An 18,289-nucleotide genomic window follows, 5' to 3' on the forward strand; every position below is an offset into this window, starting at 1 on the left:
GGTCAGAGTGAAGAGCCTGTCCACTGTTTTTCTAGCATTTTAACATGGCTTAAAGCATGTCCTGTGGCATTCATCTCCAGGGGCTGAAAGTTGCTCTAAGGTCGCTTCAATAATGCTAATAGCTTCAACAGATACACTCAAGTCCCGTTGTAGCCATGAAGGTTTCTTGTCCTCTTGTATCTTGATGAGCAAAGACTTGGATATCTCTTCTTGCAGTGGAGGAATTTCAGCCCCAGGAATACCTATTCGTTTCCAGCAGTTTACCGTTTGGCCTTCCTCCACACCTACCTCAAAGTATTGCTAAAAACCTTAGGACACATGTCCAGGTTTGGGGACAGAGGGTTGTTCCCATGCTACACACTTGGGCAATGACATTCCTCCCCGTAGGAAGAAGTTCTGTACTTTAAAATTTTTTTTTAACTTGATAATCAGATGTATAGGGACCTTTAAAAGATCACCTTTCTTTCTTTCTTTTGATGTTTTCCTGAGACTTGCAGAGAAATTAATCTCTTCAGAAATGGAGGCTGCATTCATCCCTCCTTGCTTCCTCAACCTTGTCCTGAGGGATTTTAAAACATTCTGCAAGATTCTTTCATACTCATTCTTATCACGTTCACTGTATTCAGAGACTTGGCATGGGCTTTAAGGATTTTTCTCCCCATTTCCCCAGCAAGGTCACAGCCATTTTCTCAATAGCAGTCAGCTCTAATTCTAGATTTGCTCTGTACAAGAGCTCCTACAATTCTCAATGGAGCCCCTCAGAGTGGTCAGCATGGATTTATTCTATAATGTGCAGATGGAGGAAATGACATGTTTCCTTAGATAAATCAGTTTTAATTGGGCTTTGAGCCTACCACCTGTGTCATAATAAACTTAATCTCAGTTATGTTTAGAGGCCCTTTTCCTTCCCTAGGGTTTATACAAAAATTCTCTTACATCCCCACACCCCACTCCTGTTAATTCCCCCAAAGATGCCATTCTAATATGTTAATGTGTCTATCTTTTTATATGAATCTGTTCTTTCAAAATGTATATTGTCTTGGGGGAGAGACAGAGAGAAGTCATATTTTGTATTCCATTTTCTCCTTTTTCTCACGAGGTTGTGTGCTTAAGATCCATTCATGTTGCTATGTGTATATCTAATCCATTGCCTCCACCTTCTGCAGACCAGACCACATTGTGTCACCCCCACATTCCACCTGTGCACTCTTCCAGGGGTGGCATCCACAGGCTCATGCCAATGCAGGCATGTTAGGCAACCAGGTCAAAATCTTAGTGCCTCAGCCTGAGAATTAATTAACATTTGATTTCTTAAATGACTTGTTTTCTGGTTTAAAAAGAAATACATTGTGCACTAATAAAATTTAGAAAATATTAAGCACAAAGATGAGGGCAAAAATCCATTCTAATCCTTCCAACCAGGGAAACCACAGTCAATATTTTGGTATGTCTAAGTCTGTATTTTTTCCCTAATAAGTATGTATTTTTCTTTTGCTTTTTTATTACAAAAGTGGGATTATTGTATATGTTACATTTTGCCACTTTGTTTTTCACCTTAAAACATTTCAGACATTTGAAAATGATGTTAAATATTCCATTTAATACCACTTTACTGGCTGCTTATTATTCCCTAATATTCCCTGGATTCCTGGGAGGCAGTGTGCATATTGGTTAGCACCAGGGGATTCAAACCTCCAAAGACCCTGAAGTCCAGGCTATCTTTCAGCTATGTGATCTGGGGCAAGTTACTTAACCTTTCTAAGCCTCAGTTTCATCATCTATATAGTGGGAATGATGCTTATAATGCTAATGACCCTTCCGGTAGTTATGAGTGTTAAATTATATGATGCATGTGCAAAGTTTGACAGGTACCCAATAAATGTAATGTTCATGATTCCCATTTTTGTTCAACCAGTGCTTCATTATCTTACATCAAATTTACTCACTTGATCTGGTATCATTCCAGCACTTTAATGGACATCTTTGTAGCTGTGTCTTTGTTTATATCCATGATTGTTTTTAAGGATTTATTCCTGCAAGTGGAATTTTTTGGTTTCTAAGGGTATATAATCTGTAAGTTTTCCAGATCAGTATCAGATAACAAAAATATGAAATAAAAAAGAAATGGATTCCTTTCTTTCTGCAAACTGAGCTGTCTTTAATTTGCCCTGCCGTGCCCAGCAGTGTGGAAGGAATGCTGCCAGTCACCTTGGACACTGCCTCCTACCTGGCAATAAAAATCAAGCACAAGATGCTTTCTTCCTTGGAACCAGAACACACCGAGCCCATTTCTTTGACTTCTTTTTGCAGTGTGTGATCAAAGCACCCTGAACACATACGTTATTTAAAAAGAGTTATTTGACAATACTGACAGGAGTTGGAACTGGGACAGGAATTCAGTGATCCTAGGCTCCCACTCAGCACTTATGTTGCTAAATAATTTGTCTCTCACCCCTGGTAATACCAGTACAATGATGGGAATATGGTCGTATGTCCTGGAAGGAGATAAAATTCAGTCTGCAAAGTTCAGGAGAAATGTGAACATAGCCCTGGTAGGGGCAATGAGTGGAGGATTGGGGAAAGCTGCTGTTCTCTCTTATCACGATGGATATTAAAAGCTAGAAAAAGAGAGAAAAGGAGGTGCCTTAAGGCATAGCTTGAGCATTTTGTAAGCTGACAGCTTGGTGATTGCCTATGGTTGACAGAGGGAGAAAACCGGTATATATGGAGTTGCCAGCTTTGTCCCAGGAACTGCACTAGAGCCTTGATTACATTTAACCCTCAACACATCTTTCTGATGGAGCAGCTCCTATGGTCTCTAGAAGGAGAAGGCACTGAGGCTTAGAGGAATCAGGGAACTGCCAAAGTCACAGAGCTAGTAAACAGATCACAGAATTAGTATGCAAACCTAGTCCCTGCCGGCCCCAGGTCCTATGCTCCAGGTAACTAACAGCTAAGAAAGAATTAAAGCTAAGCAAATTTAAAAGGAACAAAATTGTCCTTGCCATGTGAGGGGCAGAATAGATGTTAAATATTTAAAAAGCAGCCTGGAAAACACGATTACCTGAAAGAAAATATTTGTCCAGATATACATAAGGGCTCAGGAGTAAAGCAATGAGTATTGAATAGGAAAGGAATCCAGGGAGGATCTCTTAAAGAAGGTGGTTGAAGATGAGCAAACAGAGGCTCTGAGAGGTTTGAGGACTGAGTGCAAGGGCAGCAGGTTACAGACTCAGGGCAAGGAGGGACCACCCCAGGGTGGTGGCTGAGGACATTTCCAGGAGGAGGTACTAGAGGGAAGCCCTTTACAAAGTTCTTCATGGGAGTACCCACATGAATCTCACATTGCCTGTTTTCTTTAGGGTCTGTGATGATCTGATCAAAGAGGAGAAGGATGAGACTGATGAGTTTTTTGAAGAGTGCATTACTGATCCTTTACTCCGAGAACATCTTTCTGTTCTGTCCCGAACCTTTGCGAATCAGAGGAGGCTGGTGCAGGGAGACAGCAAGCTGTTCTTCAATAACGTTTTCACTGTGGAGCCCCTGGTGAGCATATAAATAAAAGCTGACCATACAGGAAATGTAAGTGGGAGCACAGGCTTGCTTTGATAAGAGCGCTCACTTGGGGATTGAGACAGTGAGTTGCAAGAGAGTGAAGAGTCCACCTGAAGAAACTCACCATCACTGTGAGACATTATATAGAAGGTAATGGTAAGAATGTCATGGGACACATATATAGGTCACAATTTCCATGCACCAGTCACTGTGTTAACCACTTCCTAGGGATTATGCAGTTCTTCTCATTTGAATATGTATTAGCTTACAAGTGTACAATACAAGATCCCATTAGAATCCCATTCAACAGATGAGGAAATTAAGACAGAAATTTTGTGACTTGCTCAAGGCCTAACAGCTGGGGTCAGTGGTTAGAAATCCATCCCTGTTTGGCCTGACTGTACAGCAGGACTTCTCAACCCTGGCACTGTTGACATTTGGGGCTGGGTCATTCTTTGTCCTATACATTGTAGGATGTTTCATGCAAAACATCCTTACTTTTACCCACTAGATGCTAGTGTGACAGCCAAAACTATCTCTGTACACCGCCAAATATGCTCTGTTGGGCAAAATCACCTGGGTTGAGACCTGCTTTGTCTTTCATTCATTCATTGAATACTCATTGACTGCATGGCCTGTATCAGGCACTGTGTGTGTACCAGACATTGATGGACAAAACAGACATGATCCTTGACCTCGTAGTCTTTCTAGTGAGAGCTGTGCCAGAATTAGAATGGGATCTGTCTGATTCCACAGACTAAACTCTTAAGCACTCTTTCTCCCTACTGCCCCCAAATCAAAGAAATAGCAGCTTTGTTATTTACTGTATGCTAGGTGCTGTACTACAGGCTTCCTGTGTATTAGCTCACTCCCACCAGGCAGAGAGTGATATGAGGATCAAAACAGCGATAGGAAGGCTGAGGCAGGAGAATGGCGTGAACCCAGGAGACGGAGCTTGCAGTGAGCCGAGATTGCACCATTGTACTCCAGCCTGGGCGACAAAGGAGACTCCATCTCAAAAAACAAAAAACAAAAAACAAACAAAAAAAACAGCAATAGGAGGTGAGGAAGCCCGCAGCTTGTTAGCGCTGCCGAATTGTTGCCATTTAAATCAGATACAGAAGAGACATGGACACGAGGACACTTTAGAATACAAGGTCACTTGTGAGAAATGCCATTGACTTATGCAGGCTCATTTTCCTTCCATCTGCACTTCTAAATTGTTGTTAAAGGATATAACATGGAAAAGGAGCTCCATGGCTAAGTACGTTTGAGAAATGTGAGAGTCAATATTGTTTGAAAGGTTTCTTGGTTATAAGACTTTGGAAAGTCTTTAATATGCTAATGTGTGTTGTTAATCTCCAAGAGGGAGCTTTTCCCTTGGAGACATCCTCTGGGACACTTTTCTGGGGCCGGCTATGTGAGTCACTGGAGAAGACAGTAAGGTATTCTAGTTCAGAGGCTGAGGTGATTTTCATAGGCAAAGAAGTTGGAGAAGGCTTCTTGAGAGAAGAATCTGGGCCTGAGTCTCACAGGACAGGCCTTTCGGAGAATGAAATTGTCGATGTGCATGGCATGGTTCACCCAAGGCTCTATGAGTAGACTAGTTTCTTGAAGTCAAGGGTTCACGTAGGGAAAGAAGGTTGGAAGATGTGTGCCAAGGCTGAGACTTTTGTTATGTCAGAGGACTATCTAGGGCTCAAGTGAGCAAAGGGATCTCCAAATATAATGGGTTAGATCAAGATGAGGACCAAAAGTGAAAATAGGTCAAGCCCAGAGATATGGAAAAGGTCAAGAAGAGATTATTGATTGGTGCATGCAAGCAGGTGGCTGAGCTGGGCTGAGGCAGGGAAGAGCCGTCAGTTGTGCTAATCTTAAACATACTGGTAAGGTTCATGCGGTCCAAGACTGTTCCCAGCTGCACTGGACATCCAGGCTGATGACTGCTCCCCCTGGGCAGCCCTGGGACCACAACATGGTGGTCAGGAGGAGGCCAGGGATAAGCCATAGGTAAGTCCTGCCCATTTCTATTTCAGAAGTAGGAACACTGGAATTACCTCCAATGAGCTTCTCCTTATGTTTCCTTCCATAACCCACAGTTCAATGAAGGAGATGTATGTATGTTAAAATATGGCATCTAATATGATAGTTTTTGAATTCCAAGTGGGAACTGAATTAAGCATTCTTGTCACGAAGCCTTTTTTTATCCTTAGGAAGAGAAACGTTTTAGTAATACACAGAAATGGTACCAAAATGATAATTTTTAAGCAAATGAGACTAATTTTATTTGTATTGTCGGGGGGGAGGTGATGCCAGAAATAGGCAGAAATATTCACTTCCAATATAAATGGTCTTTATGGAATCTATCATGATTTTGTTTTCCTCCTGTGCTATTTAGTCTTTCTTCTCATAATGGTATTCATTAGCTGGTTGACAATTTTTGCAAAGTGAAAATGAAGGCATGAAACTTTCCTAGTTTTCCCAAAGTTATTCTGGTCAAAACAGCAGAACTCAATATCAGTTATAATGAATTCTTTATTTATGTTAAATCTCCTTACTTAAAAACTATAGTTCCTGAAAGTTTTATATAAATACAGTTCTCATTTGTGAAAGTACTATAATCTTACCTTATACATTACTTTTAAAGGTATTTAATGGGAAAATTCTACCATTTCACAGACTTCTTGGCACAAATGCAAGCCAAGGGTGCTTTTTACTGTTGAAATTTTGGTTTTCTGATTCAGGTAAATAAATGCTACAGTAGTCTCAGATGAGTGAGTTGGGAAAGGATTTTTAGAAGAAATGAGATCTGAACTGAAGATTGGAGGAAGGGTAAGATTTAATTAAGTGGAAAAGGAGACAGAGAATGTTTCCAATTGGGAAAATTACAAAAACAAAGAAACATATCCTAGGCAATTCCGTTTTTCCTGCTTCTGAAATAGAAATGGGCAGGACTCACTAGTGGCCTACCCCCAGCCCCCTCCTGACTGGCCATGTTGTGGTCCCAGGGCCACCCATCCTCAGGAGGAGCAGTCATCAGCCTCGATCTCCACTGCAGCTGGGAAGAGACTTGGACCATGTGGACCTTACCAGTACATCTAAGATTACCACGACTGACAGCTCTTCCCTGCCTCAGCCCAGCTCAGCCACCTGGCTGCGTGCACCAATGATTCCTTCCTGACCTTTCCATGTCTCTGGTCTTGACCTATTTACATTTTTGGTCCTCATCTTGATCTAACCCATTGTATGTGGAGATCCCTTTGCTCACTTGAGCCCTGGATAGTCCTCTGACGTGACAGAAGTTTCAGCCTCGACACGCATCTCCAACCTTCTTTCCCTACATGAACACTTGACTTCAAGCAATGTTGGAGAATGTTTCCAATTGGGAACATTACAAAAACAGACCATTAGGGAAGGAGCTACCTGACCAACCCACTGTGCTTTAGACTGCAGGCTGCCATCTCCCACCATGCTTTTGCAGAAACACTGGATCTAGGGGGTGGTCATGTGCGTTCCTTGCAAAGAGGGAGTTCTGTGGTCAAATAAGCTTAAGAAATACTGGTTCAAGAGAAGGTGACTCTCCAAGCATTGGAGTGCAAGCAGCATTTCCCTATGACCACAGACTCCCCCTCCACAGAGCATCCACTGGGGTCCATGTTCTGTGGAACGTGGACACAGACAGAGGGTGAGATGGGTGGTGCAGGTCAGATAGTGGAAATGCCCGGTGCAGGAAGGGTCAGAGAGACTGACCATCTCTGCAGGCAAGGTTGGGTGATGCATGAGGGTGCTGCTGACCTGGAACAGCCCAGGGGTGGTCAGAAAGGAAGGAAATGGCAGAAATCCAAGATGTTCAAAAGAAAGACACTAAAGTGCTTTTTGATCAACTGGCTGTTGATGGTGAGGTGAGACATTGTGAGGAATTTCATTTGTGTTTCTCCAAAGCTGTGCGGAAGATATTGGGAGAATTATGATGTCTTTGATAGAAAGGAGCAAGTCAGGAGTCCTCAGTTTAACTGCTAGCTTTGCCAATAGCAATATAAGCTTAAACAAGCCATTTGATCTTCCATGGCTTCAGTTGCCTTGTACACAAACAGGGTATTGCAGTTAAGTCACATTGATCCTTTTTGATCTACAAATTCTGACTCTCCAATTTAGGATCAGACTCTGAGCTTCTTGAGGTCAGGGAGGTCCTTATCCTCATTTGTGGCCAGTGCTAATAAACGAATGAATGAATGAACAAATTTAAATGAATAAATGATGATGAGTTTGGCTCTGAACATGTTGAATTTGAGATGACTATAGATATCCAAAAAATTTGGCAAATGCAGGACTAAAATTTGTGGGAGGGGATTCAGGACTGGAAGCAAGATTTGTGAGTGTGCTGTGGAGATCTTCACTGAAGCCATGAAAAGCAGGTGAAAACTCTTAAGAGCAGAGCGAAAAGGAAATTGCAGAGGGCTGAAGAGGGCTTCCAGGCCCTCACATTTAGAGGCTCTGCAGAGAGAGGAGAGGCTGTGACTTCACAGAGAAGCCATCAGGAGGCGTGCTGGCCAGCTGACAGCCTGTCATGGCTTACATATTTGTCTACTATATGTTCAGCACCATTTGCTTCTGAAGGTCTCTTCTGAATCTTGCTTACTCTCAGGTCAGTTGTGCTAAGTGGCTACTACTTAATTTCTGAGAGTGGACCTATGCATCGGTGATTGGTTATTTCTTAGGGTGTGATTCATTTTAATTAGCTTGTTGGTATGAGTTGAGTTCACAGTAGAAGCAGAGGAGATTGGAACCAAGCAGTGTTTCCTGCTAATCTAATAATCAATCTCTAATTGATACTCTGCTCAAAAAGTAAAAAGAAAAGAAAAGGGTGATGAAGAGGCTTAGAGACCACCTTGCTTTCTGATGGACTCTTCAGCTCCTGACCACTGAGGAAAGACACTGTGTTCAAATGAGATAAACTTAAAAAGAAAAACTAAAACTATTACCTCAAGGTCTGGAAAGAAATAAGAAACAGGCTTATTTTCTCAGACCTATATCTATCTATCTCACATCTTCAAATGCATCAGGGAAAACAAAAGGTTAGTTTAGTCCTGGTTGTGTTCCCTGCATATCAAGTATTTTATGGAAGCATTGTTCCTGTTTCAGAGGCTCTTTCAATTTAAAGCAAGGAGATTCAAGATCAAGAGATTAGACCCTGTCCCTAAGTTGCCAAGAGGCGATGATTGGTTTGAATTTAAATAAAATCTTGTGAATAGTATCATGTGAAAAGCAGTTTGACTCAATACTATAAGAATGACAGACTCAAAACTTTCGAACTGCAAGTCCTTCCTCTGTCTTACCACCTGCCAACCATGTGGCCGCAGGTTGTGTCCCTTCCGTCACCTTCTCATCATGCTCATCATTTAACAAGGCTGTAGGGTCCATTGCTCAAGCCTTGAGGAGTTAGTGTTGGGCATCCTGGGCATTGATGTCACTGCACAGTACCAGGGCTGCTTGGTTCCCTCTCTTCCTTGTGATCGAACAGACGGAGGCTGGTAGCTGCTCCAGGGCTCAGAGGTGGGAGTTTGTCTTTTGAGAGACCCCAGAGGTGTTCATTGGTGGAGAAAGGGAGTAATGACCCAGAGAATATTAATCTGTTCTCACGCTGGTGATAAAGACACATCTGAGACTGGGTAATTTAGAAAGGAAAGAGGTTTAATGGACTCACAGTTCCATGTGGCTGGGGAGGCCTCATAATCATGGCAGATGGTGAAAGGCATGTCTTACATGGTGGCAGACAAGAAAGAATGAGAACCAAGTGAAAGGGGTTTCCCATTATAAAACCATCAGATCTCATGAGACTTACTCACTACCATGAGAACAGTATGGGGGAAACCACCCCTATGATTCAATTATCTCCCACCAGGTCCCTCCCACAACATGTGGTAATTATGGGAGCACAATTCAAGTTGAGATTTGGGTGGGGACACAGCCAAACCATATCACAGAGTGACCACAGGCAGAAGACAGTCCAGTACAGAGGGCTGGGAGGAATTTTTAAAAATCTTTACTTGATAGTTTATTTATATTGTTGAAGCATCCGAAGAATTGTTTTTCTAGTCATTAAAGCATGGGATGTGTTATCATTGTTTCTGTCAAGTTTTTCATTAGACTAAATTTTTCCATTTGTTCCTTACCTAGGGAAGGTACTGGGTTCTGTAGAATACTGATCATTCTCAAGCCACCTATTTCCATATGGGTTTTTTTCCCCTTTGGAAAAGAACTGCCAAGTTGAAGTTCTGTTATGCATGTTTTGTGCCTTCCAGAAAATCAAGTGTAATTGGCTACTTTCAGAAATATAATATCCTATTTGTATTGGATGGACTCTGGCTTTACAGAATGTTGACAGTCTCATTCTGTTATTTTCTCTGCTTGGGTCTCTTGGGTAACCTGAGAGGGAGAGATTCAAAGATAAAAAACAGTCCTGAGAATTGAAAAGCTGAGAGTATCATAGGGCAGAAAGAGAGAATCAAGCTTTTGCTTTCCATGGGCATCGAGGAGTCATTTGAGGAATGGCAGCACAAATGTGCTGGCCTTGTATCTGAACCCTGATGCTGCTGGCTGAGGTCATGCTTTGAAGATGCAGCAATTTTCTGAATACTGAACCCTTGATATTTTCCCAAAAAGAAAGGTCTGAGAATTTAAAGGTATTTACCTAAACTGCTCCTAGCTGATTGACGGACATCAGCGAGCAGGGGAACATTTCTGCTTCTGTTAGCAAGTGTCTCCTCGATCAAAGAAAACTTCATTTGGTATCCCTAGGGAAGCTTAAGCTTAATTTAACTAAGCCTTAAAAAGAGAGAGAAACCTGATAATTTCTTTATTACCATATAAGTAATAGTAAACCATGCTTTGTCGTCATCTAAGCCTGCAGAAAACATGCTGTTCCAGCAATTCAGACTTTGAGAGCACAGCTCAAATTTAGTTTACTTTATTTTTCCCAAGCGGGCATAGCATGTGAGCTCAGCAGAACCAGGTTGGGTGGAAGTCCAGATGGCTAGCAGAGAAGAAAGACTCAGCTTTTCACTACACACTCCTTCCACTTCTCCTACCATTATAGCCTTGAGTCACATTGCAAACATGTGGAAGCTGACTCTTTGGAAATGGAAGCCAGAAAGGAGAAAGAAGGACAGGAATCTGCTGAGAGCAAACTGGCCTTGACAAGTCACAGCTTCTCCATCAGTGTGGTTTTCCCACTCCTCAGCCTTTGTTTATCAGGATCATCCTTTCGGATCCTTGTGCTCAGCGACACTTTTTCCAATTGGTACATTCGCTGTTGTATTGGAGAACCAGTATAGGTGGCAGGAGGCCTGGGGAAGCCTTAGAAACAGCATGGTTCCTCGGGGCTCATTAAATAACTTAACAACCTTCCCTGCTAGACAAGACACAGTTCTGTTCTCTCCAGAGAAAGGCATGAACATCACACACAACTACCTCCGCTCTATAGAACCTCTGTGCACTTTTCACTGTATTTGGGTTGGAGGTGAGATCAAGATAGAATACTCCTTTTGTGAAGCTTCCTCTGACAGAAGGTGAAATCTTAGAGCCCTCTCTTAGAAACTTTTATGGTCATTATTTTGAGAATCATAACTTAACTTGATTCATAGTTTCTTGTCCCAGGAAAATAATGAAGCAGAAAAATCTCTTTGCATGTCATGTGTCAATTTGAACTTTTCTGTCAGTGATAACTAAGATGGTTTGGCTTCAGTTTTTTAGCTTCTGTCTATTTTTCTGTTCCTCTTTGAGACAACTGCTGTTTGCCCTGGGTGACGTTATAGAGAGCCATGATTTCTCTTATTGATCTGGAAGGATCTAGACGAGCAGTTGTGGGTAATGAAATGGATTATAGCTTCTATAATCTATGGGTTTTTTTGCTTATTCTTTGATAGAAATGTGGCTTTTAGAGCATGTTTTCATTTCCCAAGAGAAATTCTTTATGTTGATATTTTTCTAATATTTTAAGGAAAACTATAAGATAGCTGAAAATATTTGTTTTTGTGGTGAAGAACATTTCCACTTGGGTGAAACATGGTAGAATTCATCACCTATTATAGTTACTCTTGACATCATTATTCACCCCCGCTGCTGTGAGCTGACTGGACCCTGACCTGCACCACACCAGGATAGCTTGATACAGATCCACCATGCATTTCTCAAGAGCTGCAATGTACTAATGTTGACTTTGTCATCCAAAGGAACCTCCCATGAGTCACCTTCCAGAAGTAACTGGAAGGATACAAGCATGCAGGGGGCCGTGCTATGTTTTCCAGACAGGAACACCAGGTCTCACGAAGCCTGCTTGAGTTGTAGTATTTTTCAACTTCTTCTGGCCTTTTTTATGATATTGTGAAGAAGTTGAGGCCTGACTCTTTTTGTAATTGCAGTGGGTTTAGAGAAGTCAGGGAAAAAATTATTACAGAATCTTAGCTCTGCTACTTAAACTATTGGTCTGGCTTTGGGTAAGATACTTCTTTTTGCCTTGATTTTCTCATCTTTAAAGTAATAATACTACTTCACAAGGTGGTAGTGATTGAACTAGTTAATGTGTATAAGCACTTTACACAGTGTGGAACATGAGCTCTCAGTGGGTGGTTACGTATATTATGATTTGTAGTTAAATACATTTGTCTTGTCAGATTAGAGAGTATGATTGGAAAGCATAGCATTTGAGTGGGCAAACGTGGATCATTCTTCTAAATGTAAGTTGGGAACTAGAACATAACCATTTTATTTGATAAATGTAAAAGTTGAGTCGTAAACTACTTTTTAGATAAACCAGGAAAATTACATATGTATATAAGTCTCTGTTCTTGCACTTTGGTTTTTTTTTTTGGGAGGGGGACAAGATTTGTAAGAAATAATCTTTCAAGGAAGGAAGGAAGGAAGGGAGAAACGAAGGAAAGGAGGTAGAGGGGTAATAGAGGGGAAGGAAGGCAATTTTTAAAAAAGATGTTTGTTTAAGGATTTTCAAGGGAGTTTTTTTTAAAGATCCCCTTTAAGTATTGCTGATATAATTTTTAAAAGGTGAACACTTTTAAATGACACCTTTCTCATGATCATATTTATCATCTATCACAAACCAGTGGCTGTTTGTTCATAGACAGCTTTCAGAAAGTCTCAGAACTGTGGCCATCGAGTCACTTGGTTGTTTATTCTTGTTCCAGAAGGAAGCATGAAATTCCGTGTCCAGAGATATTTAATAATTTGGGCAAAAATCGCAATATGGGAATTAGCTTTAGGCTTGAAAATTTAAAGTTGATTTTTTTCTAGTAGGTCACTTTATTAATAAGTAAAATGCAATTACTTTACTCATTGCGAATCTGAAAGAAAACATTAAGACCAAGAAGGAAGATAATTACAGTATAACTGAAGGCCATTTTGACAATTCTTTTCAACAAAGAAGGTCATAGTCACTTACAGATTCAATCCTATGTACTCAACCTCTCATTTGGAGCAGGAAAATGGGCAGTCATGGGAGAGGGGTCACATGTAGAAGGCTCGCAGAATGGGGGACGCGGATCCGTGTGATGAGGCAGGTTTTGTAGAACTGGGAAGAAGGGATATTGATGTCAGAGCCAGGAAGGAAATTTCTGCATGTTTTGATTTTCAGAAATGTTAGAACTGAGTAATAAAGAAAGAAAGTTTTTTTTTCAGAGACATAAATGACATGGAATTTAATTTCAGAAGTGTTAAAGAAGTCATATGAAATCTTTCAAAGACGTGAAACTGGAAGTGGGGTCTAAAGTTGAGGCTTGTTACCTATTTCTGAGGTTTGCTCTCCCATTTGATAGAAAATGCTATATTGAGTTTTTGCTATAAGGAAATAGAAGTTCTTTCTCTTTTACTTAAATCCCAACTGAAAAGTAGAAATATCCTGCATGTTCCTTACTCCTTCAAATGAAATCACATTGAAAGCATCCTTCTGTGAGAGGAAACCGAATGAGCACGCTGTTTTCAGGTACACACAACCGTCTTAATACACGGTACCTGCTCCAAGCCCAGGAGAGGAGTTTAGAATAAATAGGGTTTGTCCTTCCTTTATCTCTCGGGCTCAGTGAAGGCTGCAAGTTACAAGTGGATGTCACAGGCAGAGTAAGACAGCTGCAGCCCACAATAAGTAAGCACTGAGCCCACAGCTCCATTTGCTCAGTCTGAACCCTGTCGATTCGGATTTCTTTGTGCTGGTCTTCTCACCAAGCAGAAAGGCTTCTCCATCTCCCAGGAGCCTCCACATCAGATGATCTCTCACTGATGGCTTCTGAATGTCAACGCTTCCTCCTCTGGAGAGATTCCAGTCACCTCTCTGGAGTGTGTCTATCACCACTCACTCCCATCCCTCCAGTTCTGCTAATCAGACCTCTTTGATGATGGCAGTCCAAGAGTGTTCTGAGAGAAACTGAAGTGTGTTACCCTCTTCTGCACATGGACCCTGGATTGCTGGGATCATACTTTTGAAAGCATTCCTGGTCCACTTCAAACCATAAGACCCTGACTTGCCCACATGCACTGAGCTTATGTGATTTCCAGTGGGGGCCACTTCCTACAATTCTGGTGAGACTTCTCTAGCCTGGGTTCTCTCAGGATCTAAGATAGCCCCTGGCCCTTTGGTCATTCCATTTGTGTAGGAGCAGGTTAGCGGTGTCCATTCTGTTTACCCAAACACAGCAGAGTATTAACGCACCAAAGGAATATGTTTGTGTCATGGGTGAGTAAGAAGCCCAGGATTTCAGTAGTCCTGAGATGAGATAACTACTGATACACCACTGATTGGCTGAGCTGCCTCATCTGCCTGGCCTTGCCAGTTGAGTCTAGCCATGAGTGTTTCTAACACTGCATATCACTAAAACCCCCACCAATCAAAAGGGGCCAGATATTTATCATTTATCAGAAGAAAACAGATACTTATTTCAAGATTGGAAAGGTGCCACAGTGAAATGCCTAAATACATCAAAGTGCTTAGGACTTCTCTGTTCCTCATATGCTCTCATAGGTCTCTTTTGGCTTTACAGTTGTGTGACTTTTGAGGTTCTGGATGAAGAGAAAATGGTAGAAGTAGGTTGCAGAGATGAATAGGTATCTGCTACTGACTACACAGTGTGCAAACTGAGTAGATATTGCAGATTCAACAAATATTTATTGAGCACCTACTAAGAGCCATGAAGAATGAAGCTTCCCTGAGGGTAGTTGCTGTTCTGCCCCTACCCAAACCAGGGATGGCTTACTCTGGTTTGGGTGGGGGTAGAACGGCAGCTACCCTTATGGAACCTTCATTCTCACAGGCTGATCTGGGGATGTGAGATCTAAAGGAAACTAGGATGTATACGACATTTTAAAATGTACATTGAGTGACTATTCACTGTCTGCCCAATGCATTCCCAGTACCAGGGCTTCAGAGAAGCAGAAAGGTGTGGGCCATGACTGCAGAGAACTCATACCTTAGTGGGATGATAAACATATATACAAACATTTTACAGTAAGTGCTGTGTCTATATAAATACAGCCCAGAGGGGGTCACGGAGGAAGAAGTACTTGACTTCCTTGGTGGAGGCACCACGTTTCTAACTTTTGAGGTGACAGCATAAGGAAACATTCTTACTCTATAAAAACAGAGCAATGGCCCGAGGTATCATACCTGCATAATATTTACAGCCCTCTCTGCTCCCCCTTAAGCCCTTGTGCCTCCTTCATTCTGAAGTTAGGAAAGACACTGCCTGCAAAGTATACTGATAAGACTGATTGTGTTAATTAATAAACCCAAATTGGCTCTAGATTTTTATTTTCTCCCTCTTGTTTGATATCTGCATTTTGAAACCATTTTGTTCTTTTCGAAATTCTTTATTCCAGAAGTATGTTCTTTCTAGCCAGACTGCAAATAGAGAATGCACCAGGGACTGTCTGGAGCTGGAGCCTAATTATTTATCAAGTTGTCTTTCCTTAGTTTTCTATTTAGCTGGCGGGACTGTTTATAGATTTCTGGATGGGTTGATTGTTTATGCTCACTTGGCCCTATTTACAAAAATCATACAAAAAACACACACGTCTTTTCCCCTTTTCAATACTTTCATCTTAGTCCTTCTAAGTAGCACAAAAATAACATCGATCATAGTAGTCAGTTATTTACTGAGTTCTGACTGAGCATGGGGCAAAGTGTTTGACCTGCATGACTTTGTCAGACCTTAGGAACCCCTTTGAGGCAAGTGCTATCAGCATCTCTTTTTACAGCCTTGAGAAGCTAATGAAGAGGCCGCAGATTACATAGTTAAAAATACTAATCAAAGTATACCTAACGAGGAGATTCTGATACATTGCATTTTGCATTACCATTTTAAAACTTGGTTTCCTGATTATGACTTTTTGGTAGTTCCAATTAAAGGGAGAAATGCCACACTGGAGTAGAAGCAGGGTTTGATCAAGCTATTGTTCTACCTTGGGCCATTGCTATGTTTTTGTAGAGTAAGAGTGTTTCCTTATGCTGTCACCTCAAAAGTTAAGAATGTGGTGCCTCCAGCAAGGAAGTCAAGTACTTCTTCCTCTGTGACCCCTCTGGGCTGTATTTATATAGACACAGCACTTACCTCATATACTGTTAAATGTTTGTATACATGTTTATCATCCCACTAAGGTATGAGTTCCCTGCAGTCACGGCCCACACCTTTCTGCTTCTCTGAAGCCCCGGTACTGGGAACACATTGGGCAAAGAGTGAATAGCCACTGAATACACATTTAATTTTAAAATGTCTTATACACCCTAGTTTCCTTTAGTAACTCATTATATGTTCATAAATTCACTGAAGTTATCTTTGAAGTTTGTTTCCAACTTGTACCACCTCATAAGTTATCAAGAAGTATACATTTACTATCTGCTGGTGAAAGAATGCTTTCTTGTACTTATTAGAAAAATGTTCTCTTTAAGTTTCCTGGAATTGAACGCTTGTACACTGTTGGTGGGACTGTAGATTGGTACGGACATTATGGAAAACAGTATAGAGATTCCTCAAAAAATCATAAATAGAACTGTCATGTGATCCCACAATCCCTCATCTGGGTATATCCCCAAAGGAAATGAAATCAGGATCTCGAAGAGAGCTCTGCACCCCCATGTTCATTGCAGCATTATTCACAATGGCCAAGCTGTGGAAGCAACCTAAGTGTCCAGCGACAGAAGAATGAAAAAAGAAGTGTGTACATACAATGGAATATTATTCACTCTTACTAAGAAAGAGTTCCTGCCACTTGTGACTACATGGATGAATCTGGAGACATTGTGCTAAGTGAAATAAGCCAGACACAGAAAGACAAATACCACATGATCTCACTTATATGTGTGTGAAATCTTTAAAAAAAAAAAAAAAAAAAAAAGGTCTAACTCATAGAAACAGTTTGGTAAGAGATTGGTGGTTACCAGGCATCAGAGGGTGGGGTTGGGGGCGGAAATGGGGAGATGTTGGTCAAAGGGTACAAACTTGTAGTTATAAGTTCTGGAGACCTAATGTAGTGCATGGTGACTATAGTTAATAATAATGTATGATATGTTGGGCACTTGCTAAGAGAGTAGACAGACCAGGTGCTCTCACCACACACACACAAGTTAACTATGTGAGGAGATAGATGTGTTAATTTCCTTGACTGCAGTAATCATTTCACTATACAAATATATATCAAAACATGTTGTATACCTTAAACATATACAATTTTATGAAAAAAAAATTTCGTGGAGTTTTAATGTAATAACACTTACAAGCAGTGTCTTTCTTTTGTCATATTGTTTTTTAATGATTCTTTCATGTTTTTCAGGAAGGTGATGTCTGGCCCAACTCATCAGCTGAAATCACCGTGTACTTTAACCCACTAGAAGCCAAGCTCTATCAACAGACCATTTACTGCGACATTTTAGGTAGTGACCTCCTCCAAGTGGTAAACTCAGGTTACCAGGCACCCAGAGCATGAAGTGTGGTGCCTGAGTGTGTGTGTGTGTGCACATGTGCATGTGGGATCATGCCATGGGCGGTACATGATATTGATTATATTGATTAGGGGAATTATGAAGCCAAGCTATGCCCCTCTCACTTCTTCCTATAACAGATCAAACTTTAAAGTGCTTTACAATTGTGGTGGCATGTGGAGGAAATGGAAACTGTATTAGTCCATTTTCATACTGCTGATAATAACTGCCCGAGACTGGGTAATTGATAAAGGAAAGAGGTTTAATTGACTCACAGATCAGCACGACTGGGGAGACCTCAGGAAACTTACAATCATGGTGAAAGGCAAAGAGGAAGCAAGGCACCTTCTTCACAAGGCAGCAGGAGGGAGAAGTGCCGAGTAAAGGAGGAAAGAGCCCCTTATAAAACCATCAGATCTCGTGAAAACTCACTCACTATCACAAAAACAACAAGGGGGAAACTGCCCCCATGATTCAGTTACCTCCACATAGTCTTTCCCTTGACACGTGGGAATTATGGGAATTATAATTCAAGATGAGATTTGAGTGGGGACACAAAACCTAACCATATCAGGGACCATGGCTCTTAGAGCAGTAAAAATATTGCTTATGACCAATTCCCACAATCTCCTTTTTTGTTCCTTTTATAGTATTTGGTTACTAATTTTTTTCTTTTTAAGTTTTACCAAAATAATTCCAAGTGGGATGGGAAGGCAGCCTGTCAGAGGCCAGAGCAACCAGGAGGGTGCACAGGTG

The 18,289-nt window shown here is 41.3% G+C and overlaps 1 protein-coding gene across 1 annotated transcript in view; it reads left to right on the top strand.

The window, feature by feature from the left end:
• The window catches only part of HYDIN (HYDIN axonemal central pair apparatus protein), a 429,930-nt gene that overhangs the window by 96,706 nt on the left and 314,935 nt on the right, over nucleotides 1–18,289 (top strand). Inside the window, exons 9-10 of the mRNA XM_063597736.1 lie at nucleotides 3,363–3,546; nucleotides 17,386–17,485. Of these exons, the coding sequence (XP_063453806.1) occupies nucleotides 3,363–3,546; nucleotides 17,386–17,485 (284 nt within the window). The remainder of the gene's footprint in view (nucleotides 1–3,362; nucleotides 3,547–17,385; nucleotides 17,486–18,289) is intronic.

Source organism: Pan paniscus, chromosome 18 (assembly GCF_029289425.2).
Source record: "Pan paniscus chromosome 18, NHGRI_mPanPan1-v2.0_pri, whole genome shotgun sequence".
In the NCBI taxonomy this organism is placed as follows: Eukaryota; Metazoa; Chordata; class Mammalia; order Primates; family Hominidae; genus Pan; species Pan paniscus.